The sequence below is a fragment of the Fundulus heteroclitus genome, chromosome 5 (genome assembly GCF_011125445.2).
Source record: "Fundulus heteroclitus isolate FHET01 chromosome 5, MU-UCD_Fhet_4.1, whole genome shotgun sequence".
Lineage (NCBI taxonomy): Eukaryota > Metazoa > Chordata > Actinopteri > Cyprinodontiformes > Fundulidae > Fundulus > Fundulus heteroclitus.
This window is the reverse complement of record NC_046365.1, coordinates 35,844,180-35,862,562: the sequence shown is the minus strand read 5'-3', so window position 1 is coordinate 35,862,562 and position 18,383 is coordinate 35,844,180. Positions and strand designations below refer to the sequence as shown.

The following is an 18,383-nucleotide window of genomic DNA, read 5'->3' as shown; positions in this document are numbered from 1 at the left end:
GGATCAGCTGCAGTTGTCTGATTTTTTGGACAGACGTGTGAAAACACCGCTGCAGTAATTAATGCGACTAAAGATAAATGCATGGATGAGTTTCTCTAGATCTCGTTGGGACATCAGTCCTTTAACCCTGGAAAAGTTCTTCAGGTGGTAAAAGGCTGACTTTGTGACGGTCTTTATGTGTCCTTGAAGGTTCAGGTCTGAGTCTACACCAGATTCTAGGGTCTGATCAGTTTGTAGTTGTAATAACTGAAGCTGCATGCTGACTCTTTATGTGCAAAGATAATAACGTCTATAAATCTATATCTATACTAACTATCTATCTATAATAACTCCTTAAAGAAACTTAGATAACAAGAGAAACTGCAACCCTTTGGTACGAATCGTGTTTTATTGAACTGAAGAAAATTTAACTGAATTGGACTAACTGTCATGTAAATAAAGTTGATTTTTCAATGCTACAACTCTCGCCGGAGTCTTATCCTTACAATAAAAAGAAGCACAACTTTTAAACTTTTAAACATTGTGAATTAAAAAAAAGCCTAGAAGCAGTGCTCTCTAACATGATTATTTCCATACTTATTAACAAATTTACTAGACCATCTAACTAATTTGCTCACTGACAGAGGTTCCAGATACACCGCTCTCTCCTGAGAGGGAGAACTATCCGTCTCTGTCAGGAGAACAGAGTAGCTGGACTACACTGCCCTGTTTCTAACATAAAGCCAAAATAATCTTAACTTTTATATTGAATTAACTTACTTGGTTTATTGTTGCTAGCGCGTACTCCGGACAGGGCTGCCTTACATGAATGCACTTCTAGTTTAGACATTACAGTCAGGCAGTCTTGTAGACAGCTCAGGGCTTCGATCAGGTAGTGACACAGAGTACCGTAATGCTCCTAATATCCATAGAGCGGAGCAGCTTTGTTGCTAACCAAAGTCGTACTTACACATTTTAATAGATTTTTGAGTGTATTGTACCACATAAAATCGGTCAGCAAACACAACGGTAATCACATATAAGGCGCATCATCAACTTTTTTAGATAATTTACGTATTTTAAGTGCGCCTTATAGTCTGGAAAGTACGGTACATAAACCCAGTTTTGATGCATCTGGGGGACACACACACCTTTGTTTAATGTACATAGTGAGGACTATGCCTTGTCTTCCCTAGACATTCATTCATCTTCTAGCCTTTCTATGACCTAAGCCTGACTCTAGCCCTAACCTTTATTGGTTTAATACCTAAAGCCACCCTAACCTAAACCTAATTGACACCATAGTGCTAAACCTAACCCCTAGTGCAGAGTAAAAGTGAGGACTGACAAAAGATCCACACTTTACATCAAAGTCCTCACTTTTCTCACTCAGCTGCAAGTACAAGAACACACACAAGCTGTGATGCTCAGCTGTTGTCTGCCCTCAGACTGAGTAGTCACCTTATGCCAAGGGTAAACCCTAAATAAACATGGTAGAGGAAAGCATTCCTTTTATTTATGGATAAATTGTTTTGTATTCACAGGAATAGTTCAGCATTCCTGGACTTTGTTTCCAAGAGCTCTGGGAGACTGTGTCTGCCATTCTCTTGTGTGTGCTTAAGAAAAAAGACCGTTTGTAAATAGAAATGAGACTGAAAGCAGCAGCACAAAGCTGGTTTGGGTCTCTTTAAATACGACAAAAATACACAGATGATAACTAACCATCACTGTTGCCTCGATTCACAACATCAGGGGAGGGGCTTTGCTGCGATCGGGACCCAAACGAATCTAGACTGTAAAAGCAAAAATACCACAGAATATATACATTTGAGTTTTAAATAAAAAAAAAAAAAAACTCAAAAAGTTACATTAATCTAAATACAAACGCAGACTTTATATTGAGAAGGATCAGGCGTGTGTCCACTCATGTCTGACCTGTCCAGGGAGTTGTCCCGGGTGTGACGTGGCGGAGAAAGAGATTCGCTCCTCTCCGAGTCCCAGCAGTCGTAGCCGCTGTCTCGAACGCTGCGTTTCTGAGAGCTGTCGCCACCCTCGTCGCTTTCCTACAAAAACATCAAAACATCAGCGGAAAGTACAAGCTCTGTAAAGCTTTGGTATAAAACTGGACTTTGAGTCTGTAATATGGCACTTCTGAAACAGAATACTGCTCAAAAACCTTCAGTCATTTATCTTTGTGCCATATTCTCCTTCCACTGAGACACATTTTTTGTAATCTTTGAAATAGTCTTAATTATGATTGGGTTGATGATTAGAATCAAGCAATATCACCGATGTATAGAGCCACTGTTTTAAAACCATTAAAGTTTTAGGCTTTGGGATTCCTACTGTTAAAATGCTGGAGTGTCCAAGTTTTATTAAACTCTCTCACAATCACTGCTGTGCACTGCTGACCAGCTGGATCAAAGAAGGCTACTACACGTCTTACCTCACTGACAAGAAAGACAAATTCAGGCTTTGGAAACAATGGCAGTCACACACAAAAAAACACATGTAACCATGGCATGGAAACTTAAGGAGAGCCACGCAATCACCCTTATTATGACAGCGCTGTTTAAAAATAAAGGCTGGCAAGCTATGAGTGGCATGTGTTTGACTGCAGGCTATCTATTAAAGCAAAAGACTGACCAAAAACCAGCTATTTGTTACATTATTAATCTATAGAATACTTGTATCCTCTTCTTATGGCGTATGAAGACAAAAGTCATTCATGTTCTCCTAGATGCCAACAACCTACAATCAGCAAAATGTCTGCCCTGCTTGACTGAGAAGCCTGGCTTTACCAGACGCTTCCCATGGTTAAAGTTTGGTAAAGACAGAAGGCGGCCCGAAACACGCTGGTGCCATCTTGAGAGACCTTGAATGGGGAAAGAATGAATAACGACTGACTGAAAGAATGATGGATGGAGGGAACCAGCGCCAGTAGTGAACTCACCAGCTTCATTTGAGCCAGAAGCCCTTCAAACTCCTTGAGGTTAAGATTAGGACCACTGTAGGAAGCGCAGCCACTGGCCGCTTTTCCGAGCCAGAACACCGTGTTCAGCACCTGGCAGGCAAACATTCGACCTTTGGTTCATATTTATAAATTGAATAACCTGACAACAGCCAGATGCATGTCTCGCTCCACCTAGCTCCACTCACATACATCTGGGACATTGCTCATTGAAAGTGATTTCCCCAACCAAATTTATGGTCTGGCCAATCAGGACGCAGGGCGGGTGTTTCATGGATGTGACGTAGTGGAGAAGCGACCGTGAGATTCCAACAACAATGGCGGCTCGCATCGAGGAAGCAAGCGTTAGCATTGATGCTGCTATTTCTTCTGTGTTGTCCAATCTATCTGATATTGTTTCATTAAAAGAACATCAGAGAACGCCTCTGAAGGCTTTTGTTGGTGGAAACGATGTTTTCGCCCTTCTCCCGACCGGATTTGGCAAGCGGTTAGCCGCTAACGAGCAGTTAGCCGCTAACCGTTAGCGGTTAGCGCGAACTATATTAGGAGGCCTTTAGTCCTCAACGTGGTCGGCCCGGGATCGACTCCGACCCGCGGCGCTTTGCCGCCTGTCCCCCCCCCCCTTCCTGTCAGCTCACCGTCAATAAAACGCGTGCCACTAGAGCCGCAAACACTTAAAAAAGTACTTTTTTTTTTCCCTGCCTGGCTCTCATCAGCGTCACGGGTTAGCTTCAGTGTGAGTGGTTGAAATAGCACGTTGATAAAGATGACAGACAAGTGGCTTATCCAATCATATGCAAGAATTTTTCATAAGCCCCAGCCTTCAATAAAGGCAATTCCTATGGCGGTGTCCCAGATGGATGTGAGTGAAGCTAGGCGGAGCGATACATGCATCTGGCTGTTGTCAGGTTATAAATTGAAGGCAATTTAAGGAAAACAAATAAACTAGTAAGTTGCAGACTTACGTTTTTTAGCTTGCGGTTACAGTCAGAGTCCCTGAAAGAGTAAAGTTGTCAACATGCGATATCATGATGGGAGGATTTATGCATTTACAAATTCATTGAGGAGAGCTTAATTACTTGAGGTTAGCTCGTATGGAAGTATCTTGTAAATCTCCCGGATCAAAGAGCTGGGAGCCCTTCAGGCCCAACTCCTCACAGCCGCGGAGGAAGACAGACAGGTTGTCCTGGACGAAACAGCGGGGGATCAGAGGCAGTTAGCGCTTATCAAGAGGTCGGTTTACTGGGCTGAACATCACACGGCAAAAGGTGTCCTCTTACCAGCCCAGCAATGGGGGTGGGCAGTCTGTTGATCTTCTTGACCAGTCCTGGCTTGATTGCACTCAGCAGCCTGCGTGGAGGAGGGGAGGAACCAGAGATTTATTGAGTCTTAGGGCAGTTTATGTGCTGCTGTCGCGTCAGGCATCAGAAATCAAAGTGAGTGATGTTACAGGCCTACTCGCATAACAGGATGCCGTTCTCCAGTGCGCTGCGGAAGTCTTTGTCTCCGAAGCTCTTCCCTGTTACAGCCTGCAGAGAGAGGACAGGAAGCGGGACACGGGGGGGGGGAAGCAAACAGGAAGCAAAAAGGAAAGCTGAATATTTTTTTCACATGACAGACAAAAAAGGTAAAGTCTAAACCAAAGCATCAAACAGCGCATGGTGGTTTTTAGTTTATAGTCAAGACATCCTTTTCAAGGCTGTGGAATAATCTGTTCGGAGGACGAATATTAATTATTTTCTTTGTAAACGACGCATTTATGGAAGAGCGACTTGAAGAAAGCCTTTATTGATAGAAAGCCATAAGAAGTCATGTTTGATGATTTCCAAAAAGCCGTTTAGAAGACAGAGCAAAGAAGTGGAAGAAGGTGCTCTCGTTAGTTCAAGAAAATTAAACTTGTTGACATACAGGTAGATAGTGAAAAATGTAATAGTGTCAAAAAGATTCTTTGTCATTTTAGAAAGACTTATACTATATACATTCAACATACACAAAGATAAATAGTTAAAGCCCTTATAATTTTGATGATTATGGTTTCCAGATAATGGAAACCAAAACGTTGGTGTCTCAGAAAAATAGAACATTACCCAAGATCAGTAAAAAAGATATATTACACGTCAAGTTTCTGGAAAGTATGTTTATTTCTATGCACTCAGTGCTTGTTTGGCTCGGGGCTCCTTTTACATGAATTACTGCATCAGTGCGGCCAGGAGGAGATCAGCCTGCGGTTCTGCTGAGGTGTTCAGGAAGCCCAGGTGGCTTCTGGTCATTGGCATTGTCGGGTCTGGTGTCTCAAATCTTCTTCTTGACAATACTCCACAGATTCTCTGTGAGGTTCTGGTCAGGCCCGTTTGCTGATCAGTCAAGCACAGTAACATCATGGTCACTGGGCCAGCTTTTGGTACCTTTGGCAGTGTGGGCCGGTACGATGTTCGGCTGGGAAATTAAATCAGCAGCTCTATAAAGCTGGTCAGCAGAAGGAAGCATGAAGAGCTCTAAAATGTCCCGGTAGATGGCCGACTTCACTGTGGACTTCAGAAAACCCAATGGACCAGGACCATCAGGTGACATGACGACCACAATCATCACTGACAGCTGAAACAATGTGGATTCTGTGTCTCTCCACTTCTCCTTCAGACTCCTTCAGGAGTTTGATTTACAAATGAAATGCAAATTTTACTTTGACCTAAAAAGAGGACTTTGGACCTCTGAGCAACAGTCCAGTTCTGTTTCTCCTTAGCTCAGGTCAGAAGCTTCTGATGGCTCTGGGTCAGGATAGGCTCTGGACTCCAGATTGAGTCCAAATTCCTGGATGAATTTTCCGTGACAATCGTCCACAGGCTACAGCTGTTTCTGCTGCTGGTCCATATTTTTCTACCACACATTTTTCTGCCACTTTCTATAAAACACGTATATTTATAACGCTTTTTTTTTGTCTTCGCTTTTCACTCCAACCAAATTGTGCTCAAACGTACATTGTGAATTTGCAGATGAAGGACAATGAAGTCTGTGCGTGAATCTGCTTGGATTACAGCTCTCTGAACAACCAGTTTCCTCAGCAATGATCTTTTGTGGCTTGGCACGGAAAAGGGTCAAAAAGGTAAAAGGTCAGTCCTCAACTGCTTTTTATTAACCCTCAACTCAAGACAAAAATCCCATTTAGGACAAATTAAAGTAAAATTGACAGATTTTGATCACCAGACGACTGATAAACTCGTCACAGCTAGATAACGATTTGTCTTTCACTTGTAAACATTAAATAAATGTCTCGAGATCACAACCTTGGTACTGCTGCTTTTTTATGTGACAAAAATATAGAATATTTGCTAATGTGATCATAAGTAAAAACAACAATATAATCATTAGTAAGCGCTATCTTGATCAAATGAAAACATGAAACCTTATTAGTTTCCTGTAGATCTTATTTAAATTTTGGCCCTTTAATCTTGCTTTAGATCTGTGCGCTGTAACTGAGTGACAGAGGAACCTGCAGCTTCTCTAGTCGCCCTCCCCCCCCCCCATCATTTCGCATCAGGACAAATTAAAGTGATTCCAGGTCAGTGAAACTCTGCTTCATGTCCTCGTTTCATTCCGTCTAAAATACCAACACTCATAGCCTCAAATCCCCCAACCTGGACTCCAGTCGGGATTCATTCCTGTGCTGCAGGAGAGGAGGAGGAAAATAAACGAACTAACACTGATATTCTGCCAAAAAGCACCAACCCACATCCTCACGCAGGGAAACTGAGAGGAGGAGAGAGATTTCAATGGCTGTTGTGTAACCAGCGGCCACAGATTAAGGGGAAAGGAGAGAGGCTTGACTGATGCGGTTTAGAGGTTTTAATCCAGATTAGCTCAGATTACAGTTTGCACCCAAACTGTGAATTTGCTGATTCTGATGCTCATTAAGAACAGCGGTCAACTAACATTGTTTTGTAGTGGTTGGTGGTAATTATTAAGAATTCAGGATAGTGCTGGCAAATGTTTATCCCAAATAAAAAAAGCGTAAATTTTTAACTGGAGAGCTCACAATATAAAAGATAAGACTTTTTCACAAATATTTCCTAACTTGCAATGACTGAGATAAGAACATTTACCCTCTCTCATGTGGCCTTAAACATACAAACCTCCAGCCAACAACGAGTCGGATAAAATTAGCTTTAAATAAATTAACTGAAGGCCTAAGTAAGGGACAATCATTTATTGTGTTTGAACCTTTTAATCTAAAACAAAACCCTGTGCTCCTCTGCTCACTCAGCTGGTCAGCTAATTTTAATTACCCATAAAAAAATCCTCACTTCATCCAGAATACACCAAAAGAATGCCTTCAGGTTGCAAATCTAGGTTTTTGCCTTCAGTTTTCAATTGTTCTTTGTGCTCAACATGAAGGGAAAACGTACACATTTAATTGGAGAGCAGAATCCATATTTTCTCTGTAAAATATGATCTGCATCTCGCTGAAAACTCTGCTCACAACCCTGAAAACCATAGATTTTTGCCTCTGTGCTCAGACTGACGTTATGCTTACAAAAATATCTTCTGCTCCTGTTCGTATCCTGCGCCCCAATATTTAACCTCCTGAATATGAATAAACCTGCACTCACATGCAAGTTTTCTCTGCTGTTGTGATCATGGATTCAGTCAAAAACAGAGAACTGAGCAGAGAGCTCAGGTCTCCTCAATCAGAGGAAGTCTGAGCACGCGGAGCAGGATTCAAAAAGAAGCAAGTTGTGTTTGTGAAAGTTGCATTTAGCCTGACGACTGAAACACATTTTTGGTCGAGGCGTACGTTTTGTAGGGAGAGCAGTGCCACTTCTGAGATTGAAAATAAGAAATATTGTTAATACAGTAGCTGGTATTAACTGGTAATAACAGACAAAAGCTGCAGATTACCTGGGAATGACTATCAGCTTTCCTTCATTGTTCATTGCAATGTTCTGAAACATTTATTTTCATAGGTAATGACTTCTTTTATATTCTTACAGAACATCTGCTGATGCATCATAAGTGTTACAGGGGAAGAAACAACTCACATTTTACCATCTGCGGTGAGAAAAACCCAGTATTGTTTTGGTTACATAACGGACGACCAGATGTTTGCCTCTGGAAGCGCCTACTTCTTTGTCTTTCATCACACAAAATCTAAATGTCTATCTTTGTGGGGACCATCTGAGATCTGAAGCTCAGAAATGAAACAAAATCCATAAACCTACTGATGGAAAAACTCTAATCTGTTAATATCCTCGCTCCTACAGTCTGGGACTGACGTTTCCTCCGATGTTTCAGGAAGTCTGGGTCACTTCCAGCCTGATCATGCATAATTTACATACACAATACAGTGTTTTTTTTTAAATGGGAACACAACTCGTTTTTGGTTTTCAGTCGGTTGAAAAGTGGAGACAAAACCCAAATGAAGAAATATTTCTTTGAAAAAGCTGATGGGTGTGTTAGAGTGTGTTAGCTAGACAGGTGGAAAAGATGAGTTTTACATGCGAAACGTATTAAAACCAGAGTGTATTTGAAGTTACTTTTGCTTCTAAAACTCAAGCAAAGGCTTTAGAGGTATTTTAAAGCCAGTAATAGCAACTTGAGCCTTCTCCGTCTGCACAGCGCATTGCTTGGTGCAGCCAGGGAGAATGGCAGCAGCAGCTACCATACAAGACTTATGTGTCGGTTTATTCATTGGCCTTGTCACGATCAGGAGTCGTCACCGAATCTCACTGCAACGGTCTTAATTAGGGTTAGTGCTAATGTGAATTTAAGAATTTGACTTGAGCTGCCCACAATGACTGGAAGCCGATGCAGGGTACTGCTAAAGATAGCAGAGCAACCTCGTATGTGTGCAGCAGAAGTAGGGCAACGTAGCCGTCAGTTCACCAACTGCACACAGACGGAACGAATGGAAGGCTGAGAAATTAACAATGATGTTAGAATGGTGAAAACTGATGTCATGAAAATGTTTAGCCGCCAGCTTTCTTTATCTTTTTCCAACCATTTGGAAGTTAGTGTTTTCTGAGACAAAATAATGACAAAAAAACAAAACATATTAACTTTTAGATTTTTACTCTTCGTGTTGTGTTGCAGCTCCACATCTCTGTTGTCGCTCCTCTGATTCTGCAAAGCCAACCACTGTTTACCACCGCATAAACTAATATTTTTCCTATTTATTTGCAAAGAAAGATAATTAAAGACATCTGGCAGCAGTCTTGGAGTTTATACAAAATTGTGAATTTCTTGAGATATTCTCACCATTCTTATCAAAAAGCACCCAAAACTGCAGTGTTATTCATGCTTGAGCTAACTATACATAAAGACATTTCAAATTAATAAAAAAAAAGCTATAAGCCAACTTAGATTAAAGTTAGCACAACATTTTCTACCCTTGCGTTTCTCTCCCCGATGATCACCAGGGTGATGTGTCCCACAGATTAACTGCCACAAAGAGTGAGCAAATCACATGGATTGCTGTAAATATTTAAATACCGCGTTGACATTCATGAGCGCGGAGGATGTATTGGTACAACTGGAGGACACCGATGGTGTTACGACCTGGCTCAAAGGCCACAACAGAGAGGAAGACACACCATGTATACAAGGCAGCTGCGTTTTGTTGTCTTGTATCCCGGACGAGCCCCCACCTATGTCACGCCCACAGCTGGCTGGAAGAACGGGATAACATAAAATTAGTCTAGTTGGTCAAATTAACCAAAGGTTTATTAATAAGGTTATTTTTTTTAACAAAAAGAGACAACGTCCAACACGTTGTTAAACCAGATGAAAACAGACAAAAGGGAATAAAATAAAACAGTTTCTCAGCAAAACAACCCCGACAAGAAAACACAAACAAGGAGAAGCAATAAACTCAACAGTTTCAGGTTTACAAAACAATAACCTAACCAAAACTAATATCCAAGTTGGCTCTTAGTCCAGTTTACTAAGCTGAGAACTAGCAAGCAGACGAATAGCAGAGGTTGGCGCATTCACAAGGTTCTCAAACCAAGAGTGTTTCACACAGGAGCTCAGTATGTCGGAGGCGGGTCCAGTGTCCTCACAGCCAATCCCAGGCAGGTGCTGCCACAGTCATTTCTGCATGATTAAAGCCCATTCTGCACTACTGGGTGAAAACAGAGGGGAAGGCTACAAAGATTTGCTGGCCCATGATGATCCTCAGGTCTCCATCATGGACGTGTACAGATCTAGGGTCAGGAAAAGAGCAGCCAACATCTCTGCAGACCCCACACATCCTGAACACAAACCGTTTAGACTTTCACCCTCAGGTCGGCGCTACAGAGTGCTGCTTACAAAATAAATAAAAAAAATCAGTCACCACAAGGAAAGTTTCTTCCCCCAGGCTGTTTCTCTTATCAACAGAACCATCCCCTTACAACCTGATTAATTCACTACACTCCAATAAAACAAAATAATTAAATGGCACTTTCACAACTCACAACCTAACCTTTTCTTTGCAGAATAATAAAAAGTGTATTCCATTAAATTAAATTAAATTCAAAAACACTTCTTGGTGCCACTTTATAATCAGGCTCTCTTTAGAGATGGCTAATAGGTTTTAGATATGTTATATAGAGTTTATAGCTTAATGAATAACTTATAAGTGTTTATTATGCATGAATTAAGGGCGAGAAACAAAACTGACTTACAAGATCATAACTTAGTCTGAAATGTTTACTATAAGCAACTCTAAATGAAATACATAGCTGAACAGATCAGACTCAGTATTTGGTAAGAAACCGATCTGTTGAGTCTCTTGCTTGCCCTAAACTGATGCATAATAAACACTTATGAATGAGTCATAATATGTTTCCAGATGAATTAACAACATATCTATAAACTATTTATTAGCCGTCTATGAGGGGAGCTTTATTGTAAAGTGGTGCCCACTGTTTTAATCTGTAAGGGAGATTAAATGTTATTGTAACTCCTACTAAACAAGCTTCTTCAAAGAGTCGTTGTAGACAGTGACGCTGTGGGCTTCTGCGATTATTGCCGTCACTAAAAATTGTAGAAAAATCCAACTTTCGGTTTGATCAGATCTATTTAGAGTTGGGAAAATTGGTTACATTGAGAAATAATAGTGTTTAACAAAATCCCTTTTGCTAAATTCTTTATCACCAATCCTAACAATTCCCCTAATATTACTGTCCCTGAAGTATTTAACACACCCTCTGAAGCTCCCTGTTTCATCTGGGTTTTAAGACTTATTATTTGTACATGTCTGCAAGCTGTGTGTGTGTAAACTAAAGGAAAGTGTGCAGCAATCTGTCTCCCTTTGCTAAAGGGACAGATGTTAAATGTGTGGTGGCTGTACATGAACTGACCTTCTGATGTCAAAAAAGTCCTGAAGGCTTTTAGAGAACTAGAAATACATGTATTAATATAAATAAGCAGTGACCTATTTAAATTGAGTTCAGAGGTCTTCTTCGTTTAGAGTCATGGAATAGAGACGATGCATTGGCAATGTGGTGACCGTATTTCTTGTGGACTCAGATTAAGGTCACAGCAGATGGAGTAAATGATAAAGTCTGTTCATCTCAGAATTTAATTAGATTCAATAAAAATAAATGGGCATACAGATGTATTAAAGGGGACGTTAAAAATTATGTCTCTTTGGTTTGGTTCTTGCTAACAGCACCTATGAAGGATCTGCGTTTACTTGCTTAAAGACCAGGGGTCTCATTTATAAAACTTTACGTGGAATCCATACTGAAAGTGTACGTACTAGGGCTGAACAATTAATCGCATTTTCAATATAATTGCGATTTAAAAAAATACGCAATTTCCAAATCGCAGAGTCTGCAATTTTTGGCTATGTAACAATCAGCGAATTAGACACGTCCATTAAGTGTTGGTAAAATGTTAGAAGTGGATTTGCCTCCACATGGAAGGGAAGACAGTTGCAGCAGTGAGATAATCTAATTTTATTACTTGTTTTAGAGTTTATATAATCATACATAGCATTGAGTACAGGTCAATCAGTTTAATACATAGACTTGCTTGTTGGTTGCACTTTATGTTCAACAAGGATTGATGTCCAAATCAACTAAAAGCTGTTCTCTTGAATAATATTCTGATTAATAGAAACATTAAAAGCTCTTGTTTTAAATAGTCGTTGTTTACAAACATCTTTAATTTAGAGGCCATTTTTGTTGCTTGTGGTTAATGCAGAGAAAAGTCAAAATTGGAATTTTGGTTGAAATATATCATAGGCAGAACGCAATAATTTCTGCTCTGAGTTTAGATGCTGTGGGTCTTTTAGCAACTAATCTGCACAGCGAGGAAACAAGTTGATTTGTTGTTTGTATATGTTTAAAAAGACATGATAAACTAAACTGGGAAACAAAACAAAAAAATCGCATTAAATCGCAATATTAAGAAAAAAAAAATCGCAATTAAATTATTTTCCAAAATCGTTCAGCCCTAGTACGTACGCCAAGAAAAGGAAAATGGCGTACGACCATTAGTGGCAGATGCATCTATTAAAGCTTGTAGTCACAGCTTAGACATATCTACACATAACTCTAAGAACTGAGTCGACTTGCATATTGTCTGCAACCTTCTGAAACGTTACCTTTTTGGTGATTGAGCTTAACGAGCGGAAAACAACGAAACAGCAGCAGGCAGACCCAGTCAGCGCCATCATTGTTTTACATTCTTTCATTCCACTCTTGATCCGCGTAACGCCCATGATTCCCGGCTCTCACGCGCAGAAACAGCTGGCTGTCTGGGAGCGCTGGAGGTAATCCTTCCAGCACAGCTGTGACATCTGGCACACACGGCCGCTAAGTCAGACACACGCATTCTTGTCTTTACTCCGTCCGCGTTTGACCGACGGACTGCAGGGGTTAACTGCTAAAGCTGCAAAAAAAATATTAATAAACCAACCCGCCTGCCGTTGGTTTTAAATCCACTTCCATCATCTTTTAGACTGTCTGATATTTTCTGTGGTCTATAAACGGTCAGGTCCACCCTGCGCGGGTTATTTTCTGCTTTTGTCACTCATCTGCTTCACTCGCCCCTGGAAACACCTGAGAGGCTGTGGGTGTTATGTCCCCATAGTGACCAGTGTCATCCAACCGGGGTGTGTCAGAGCCTCAATGCTGACTGGCATGCATGCATGTGTGTGTGTGTGTGTGTGTGTGTGTGTGTGTGTGTGTGTGTGTGTGTGTGTGTGCATACGCTTTACATACTTCGGAGAAATGGCCCACAGCTTTGCGGGGCAGCCTGGTTAACCCTGAATCATGCCCACCTGTGGGGGGAGTATAAATACACCCCTAGAAATAGTCAGACTGAAAATAGACGGAGAATTAGGGGGCAGAAGACGACAAAGCAGAGACACTGCAGGGGGGATTAAGACTTAGGAGGGCTGAATTAACCCAGAGCAGACAGTTCACACCACCAACGGGACGCTTTTCTTTTTTTTTTTTTTTTAGTGCAGATTGAAATCTGTAAATTACTTTGAGTCACAAACCGTTCCCACGTTATTCTTGCTGTAGGTTTCAACTATTTCAGTATAAAAAATTCACACTGAAAAAGATTTGGTTGCTTAAAAGTGTGAATTTACTGAGATTTCAGAAGAGGATACATCGACATACACCGCTGTCTGTGAGTTTAGTTTATTTGTAATAAAAACTAAGAATATTTTCCCTCTGCTCTCCATAAGGAAAACAAACTGCAGTCTAACACAGTATTACATTTTATTAGATATATACCAGTGACGGGCCATGTGGACATCAAATTTGACTAGGATATTTTGAGGTATTTTTGTGATAACGATAAAAGTGATGATAAAAAAAAAAAAGAGTTAAAATTTTAAATATGCTTCTTGAGAACTCCTGAAACATTTTTTACTAAACTGCACACAGTAGCTGCATTTAATCATATTCTCATATGTATTGATATTTATATACGTTCCCATTGAACTAACAGTGGAGACGATATTAAAAGTAGAAATCATGACAACACTTTCAGTTTTTCGGGTCGGCAGACATCAATAAGATTGATCGTTCTCACAATGAATTCTAATTCCTATCACCATAAAGAGATTTTTCACGATATTGATATTGTCCATAATATACATTACAAGACATCAACAGTATTGGTTCACTCCTCCAAATCCTCTGAATCAGGTTTTCACTTCCATGCACCAAAACCATTTGTGAGAGAATGGGTCGCTCCCAGAACCGCTGTGAATTCCAGCATGGTACCGTGATGGGACGCCACCTGCACACAAAGCCTTTTCAAGCAACTTTCTCACTGCTGACCATTACACGGTCAGCTGTCAGAGGCATTATAACACTCTGGGAGAATATTAGGAACAACAGCAACTCGGTTATAGAAAGAAAGAAAAAAAAAGCAGTGGAGCTCAGAGCACGCCGTGGTTCATGTAAACTATCTTCAGCGCCAAAACCTCCAGACCTCACGTGGCCGTCCCAAATGTAAAGTTTGACTGAAAGAGCAAAATGTTGTTGTTTTTTTATCTGCTTTTCCAGGAGTTGTGTTCCAGTGCAAGGAACTGTTAATGCTGCCGCATATGAGGATGTTTTGGACAATCTTGTGCTACAGACTCAGTGGGAACAGTTTAGAGAGGAAATGATTGAGTGAGTTTGGGGTGGAGGAACGTGACTGATCTAACCAGAGCCACGGTAGAGCAACTGTGGGATGAATTAAAGCCAGAACATCTCATCCAACATCGGTGTCTGACCTCACAAACGCTCTCCTGGAAGAATGCATAGAAATGTTTCAGCTTCTCCATAAAACACAACAAACCTAACAAACGTGTATTATTATTTGAAGGGAAACAAACACAAGGGTGGAACATGTGGACGGTGGACAGAAAAGCTGAAGGCTGGATCCTCAAAGCCATTCAACATCTTGTGACTTTAGTCAAACCGGTTCTTCTAAAAGCACAAATTCACAGTCTTTAATTTCACACCTCGACCCTGTTTGTCACTTCGCTGCTTTTCTTCCTTGTCCAGCTCCTTAAACAAACCATCAGCCCTCTATATGAAGCAGACCCTTCACAGATTTGGTGTTTCCGTCTCACTCTTAATGCCTTAGGTTTAATCATCAGCTTATCTGATGACAAGACAAAAATCAGGTCAACATAAAAAAGCTAATTAAGAACCAAATGTTACACCAATACTCGACTTTAAGTCCAAATTATTAAGGAAGACGTAAGTTGAAGAAAAAAAGACTAAAAGATAATTTCAGCCTCAGGTGTTTTGCTCTCTCTGTACACTTATAAAATGTTATAGGAGAAGAGTGGAGAAGTGCCGTCCTATTAGCATTTTCAGATGGTATTTTCTTTCGTTTGGCTCACAGTGTTTAGGGAGCCAGGCATTTGCGTCTTGGAGAGGCTGCAAAGCTCGCCAGTTCCAAACACAGCCTGTCACTCTGGGTCCCTGTGACCACATGTTGGCCCCTGGCAGCGGCCCTCAAACTGGGCTCCCCGGACCCCCCAGGGGACCGCGAACCACGGGTTGGGGGTCCGTTAAATGCATGTTGTCAGGCCTGAGGAGGCACAGCTGAGGATGGATTGGGGTTGAGCTAAGTAACACAACGGACAAATATTTAACTCTGTCCACTTCATCAAGTAAGGCAAACAACAGTTAGCCTACATCGGGTTTGGCTTTATCAAGCATGAGGATCTAATCTCCACCTCTAATATTAGGTGTGTATATATATGTATTATTATTTTTTTAATGTATTTAACAGTACAAAAGGCTGTTTAAAAAATACTATCAGCATGAGGAATCTGAAGTGGTCCATGAAAATTTTTACAGCTGCTAAGGGGTTTGAGAACCCCTGATTTAAGTAAGGTATGGATTAAATGCAGAGACAAATAAAGGCAAATCATAATTTTTTTGACTGAATAAATGTACGATTATTAAATAATGGATTTGTCTTGATATGAAATTATACCACTTTAATATCAGATGAATTTAACTTAAAGATTCTTTTCTTTTTTACACACAAGTACAAACAAATTTGTAAGGCTTCTCTGGACAATGCAGACGACTGTCCACTGTGGCTCTACGCTCTTTCAGGAGGAGTGAATGCTGCTTGGAGAGACTTGATGCAACCTGCTGGGTTTCCTAAGAGAGGAAATGTTTTGACCAATCTGTATAATCTGATTCAATCTGTATAATCTGATTGAATTTGACTTTGGAAAGTGCCTTCAGATGACATGTTTCATGAACAGGCGCTATATAAATATAACTGAATTGAACTGAACTCTAAATATGAAACCCGTTAAGTGTTTTTATTTATAATTGTCTACCACAGGTGTTCTTATGGCAAGCTTTAAGAACAGCCAGATGAAGCTCAAATCGCTGTAGCCTCTGGGCTTTAATCCCTCAGATTTTAAAGGACAGAGCAGAGATGGGAGTTTTTTTTTTTTTTAAAGATAAATAAATGGGTCATAATAACTCGCGGGGAAATCGTGATTCACCGCTGAGGCTTTACGGAGGGAGGCGGATGATGATGATGATGATGACGATGGGATGCAGCAAAGCATAAACGATAATCTCATCCGACGCGATTAGATGCTGGTGGGCTGCCCGGTTTCATAGCCATGGCAACCGGCCGGAATACCCTCCATTCCCGGGAGAAGGGCGCTCCGACGCCTAGCGAGAACACTAACGGATAAAAATAAATAATAATAATAATAATAATAATAACAATAAATAATAGTAATAATAATAAAACTGATAAATTACAGGTTATAGACAAATGTCAGCATTATTTTTGTTGCTGGAGGTGTGTTAAAGTGTCCGCGGTGCTAGCCTTGTTGCTAGGTGAAACTCCGAGCTAAGCGACGGTTGAAACTTTGTCGTCCCGAACGGTAACGCGACACTGCGCACCACCCCCTCCCTCCCTCCCCAACAGGTGACGGTACGCGGCTGCTGTGTCTTTATTTATATCGCAGCGTGGCCCCATTTCAAACCAAGCGTGCTGCTGGTAAACGCTCCCCGGCGCCACTCACCTCTATCCATTTCTGCGCCTCCAGGCAGGCTGGCTCGGGATGGCTCTGCTCGGGACTAGCCATCTGAGACGGAGGGGATGGCGGTGATGATTGCGCGCTGATGGTGCGAAGTCTCTCCTCTCCGTTTTTCTTCCCCTCCACGCTGCACGCGCAGTCTGCGGTGTCACGTAGCGGCCCTCGTGCTCGAACTGAGGACCGAGGAGGTTCTGGCGACGCAGCAGCGCAAGCCACGCGCTAAAAATATCGATTCCGTATCGTGGGAGGCTGACGCTCCTCTGTCCCGCTGCTGCTGCTGCCGCTGCCGCTGCTGCCGCGCGCGCGTTTCAGGAGGAGGCGTGAACGCGCAGGCAGGAATCTCTGTGGGGGGAGGTCGAGCGAGGCAGGGAGGATACTGGAGAGAGAGAGAGCGAGGAGGGGGGGATAATTACTGAAAGCTTATATTATTATTTAGATTTCTTTTCTTCTACTAAATAAAAGTGGATTCCGGTAGAGGACGAAAACACAAGGGCTTCAGTCTCATGCCTGGGATCTGAAATAAAAAAAAGCTAATAAGGAACTGGTAATTGCAGTCTTTTTGATATATTATATATACATTATGAAAGGAAGGTCTTCAAATAAATAAATAAATAAACTTGAGGTGAAAGGAAAATCATTTAATTGATTAAATTAAATGTATTATTGGGTTTATTTGATAGGGACAGATAGACAACACAAGCTAAGAAAGCCATCTGCATCGTGGCGTGCATCGTGGTGCTTAAAACGTGATAAACCGTCGATGGACTGTCTTAAAAACAGTACATTTAGAGGAAATAGAATAGTCAAAGAAAAAAGATAGTGATAATGTTTCCTTTCCGCAAACCCTCTTTTGCTCAAAGTCCAGATGTACTGGATTTTGAAACTCACTCAGTTTGTAACCAGATTCAACATAAAAAAAGAATAAATAATAATAACAACAAATGTCAAAAACAGATTCCTGTTTAATATGTTTCACTGACATGTTTTAGTCTGTGCGGTGTAGTCGTCATCTGAGGCTGTTCTGGTATCTGCTGTAGCCCTGCAGTTTGTGTCCACTGCCACCTAGTGGTTTGAGTGCAAGTCCGTCGAGAAATTTGAAAATCAGTTTAAAAATGTTGAAATTCATAAAAAAAAATAAAAAAAATAAAATAAAATAAAAAACACTTAACTAAAATCTGTGATTAAATACGATTGGCTGACTGATCTGTAATTTGTTGTTTGAAAGTTTCAGCATCCCCATTCCCTTTATTGAATCTATTTATTTTTTAGTTAGTAATTTTTAAATAGTGTGGAACGCCAGAGAGATTAGTGTGTATTCTTCAAAACTTTTGGCTTCCATGTGACTTCATGCTGGTCTCTAATTGGTTACTTAAAGATTCTCATCTGGATGCTGCTCTCTGACTGCAGCCCCCTCCC

At 41.0% G+C, this 18,383-nt stretch overlaps 1 protein-coding gene across 7 annotated transcripts in view; it reads right to left on the bottom strand.

Annotated features, from left to right (window-relative positions):
* Positions 1 to 17,260, bottom strand: part of LOC105931337 (LIM and calponin homology domains-containing protein 1) — a 47,923-nt gene extending 30,663 nt beyond the window's left edge. For 6 of the 7 annotated variants that reach the window (XM_036137508.1, XM_036137512.1, XM_036137509.1 and 3 more), the window contains exons 1-8: positions 16,953 to 17,260; positions 4,409 to 4,479; positions 4,231 to 4,300; positions 4,030 to 4,136; positions 3,916 to 3,946; positions 2,933 to 3,043; positions 1,915 to 2,042; positions 1,702 to 1,772 (exon numbers count right to left, since the gene is read on the bottom strand). In XM_036137508.1, the coding sequence (XP_035993401.1) occupies positions 1,702 to 1,772; positions 1,915 to 2,042; positions 2,933 to 3,043; positions 3,916 to 3,946; positions 4,030 to 4,136; positions 4,231 to 4,300; positions 4,409 to 4,479; positions 16,953 to 17,015 (652 nt within the window). In that variant the 5' untranslated portion in view covers positions 17,016 to 17,260. The remainder of the gene's footprint in view (positions 1 to 1,701; positions 1,773 to 1,914; positions 2,043 to 2,932; positions 3,044 to 3,915; positions 3,947 to 4,029; positions 4,137 to 4,230; positions 4,301 to 4,408; positions 4,480 to 16,952) is intronic. The other variant, XM_036137511.1, reaches the window with a different exon arrangement.
* Positions 17,261 to 18,383: the final 1,123 nt, after the last annotated feature.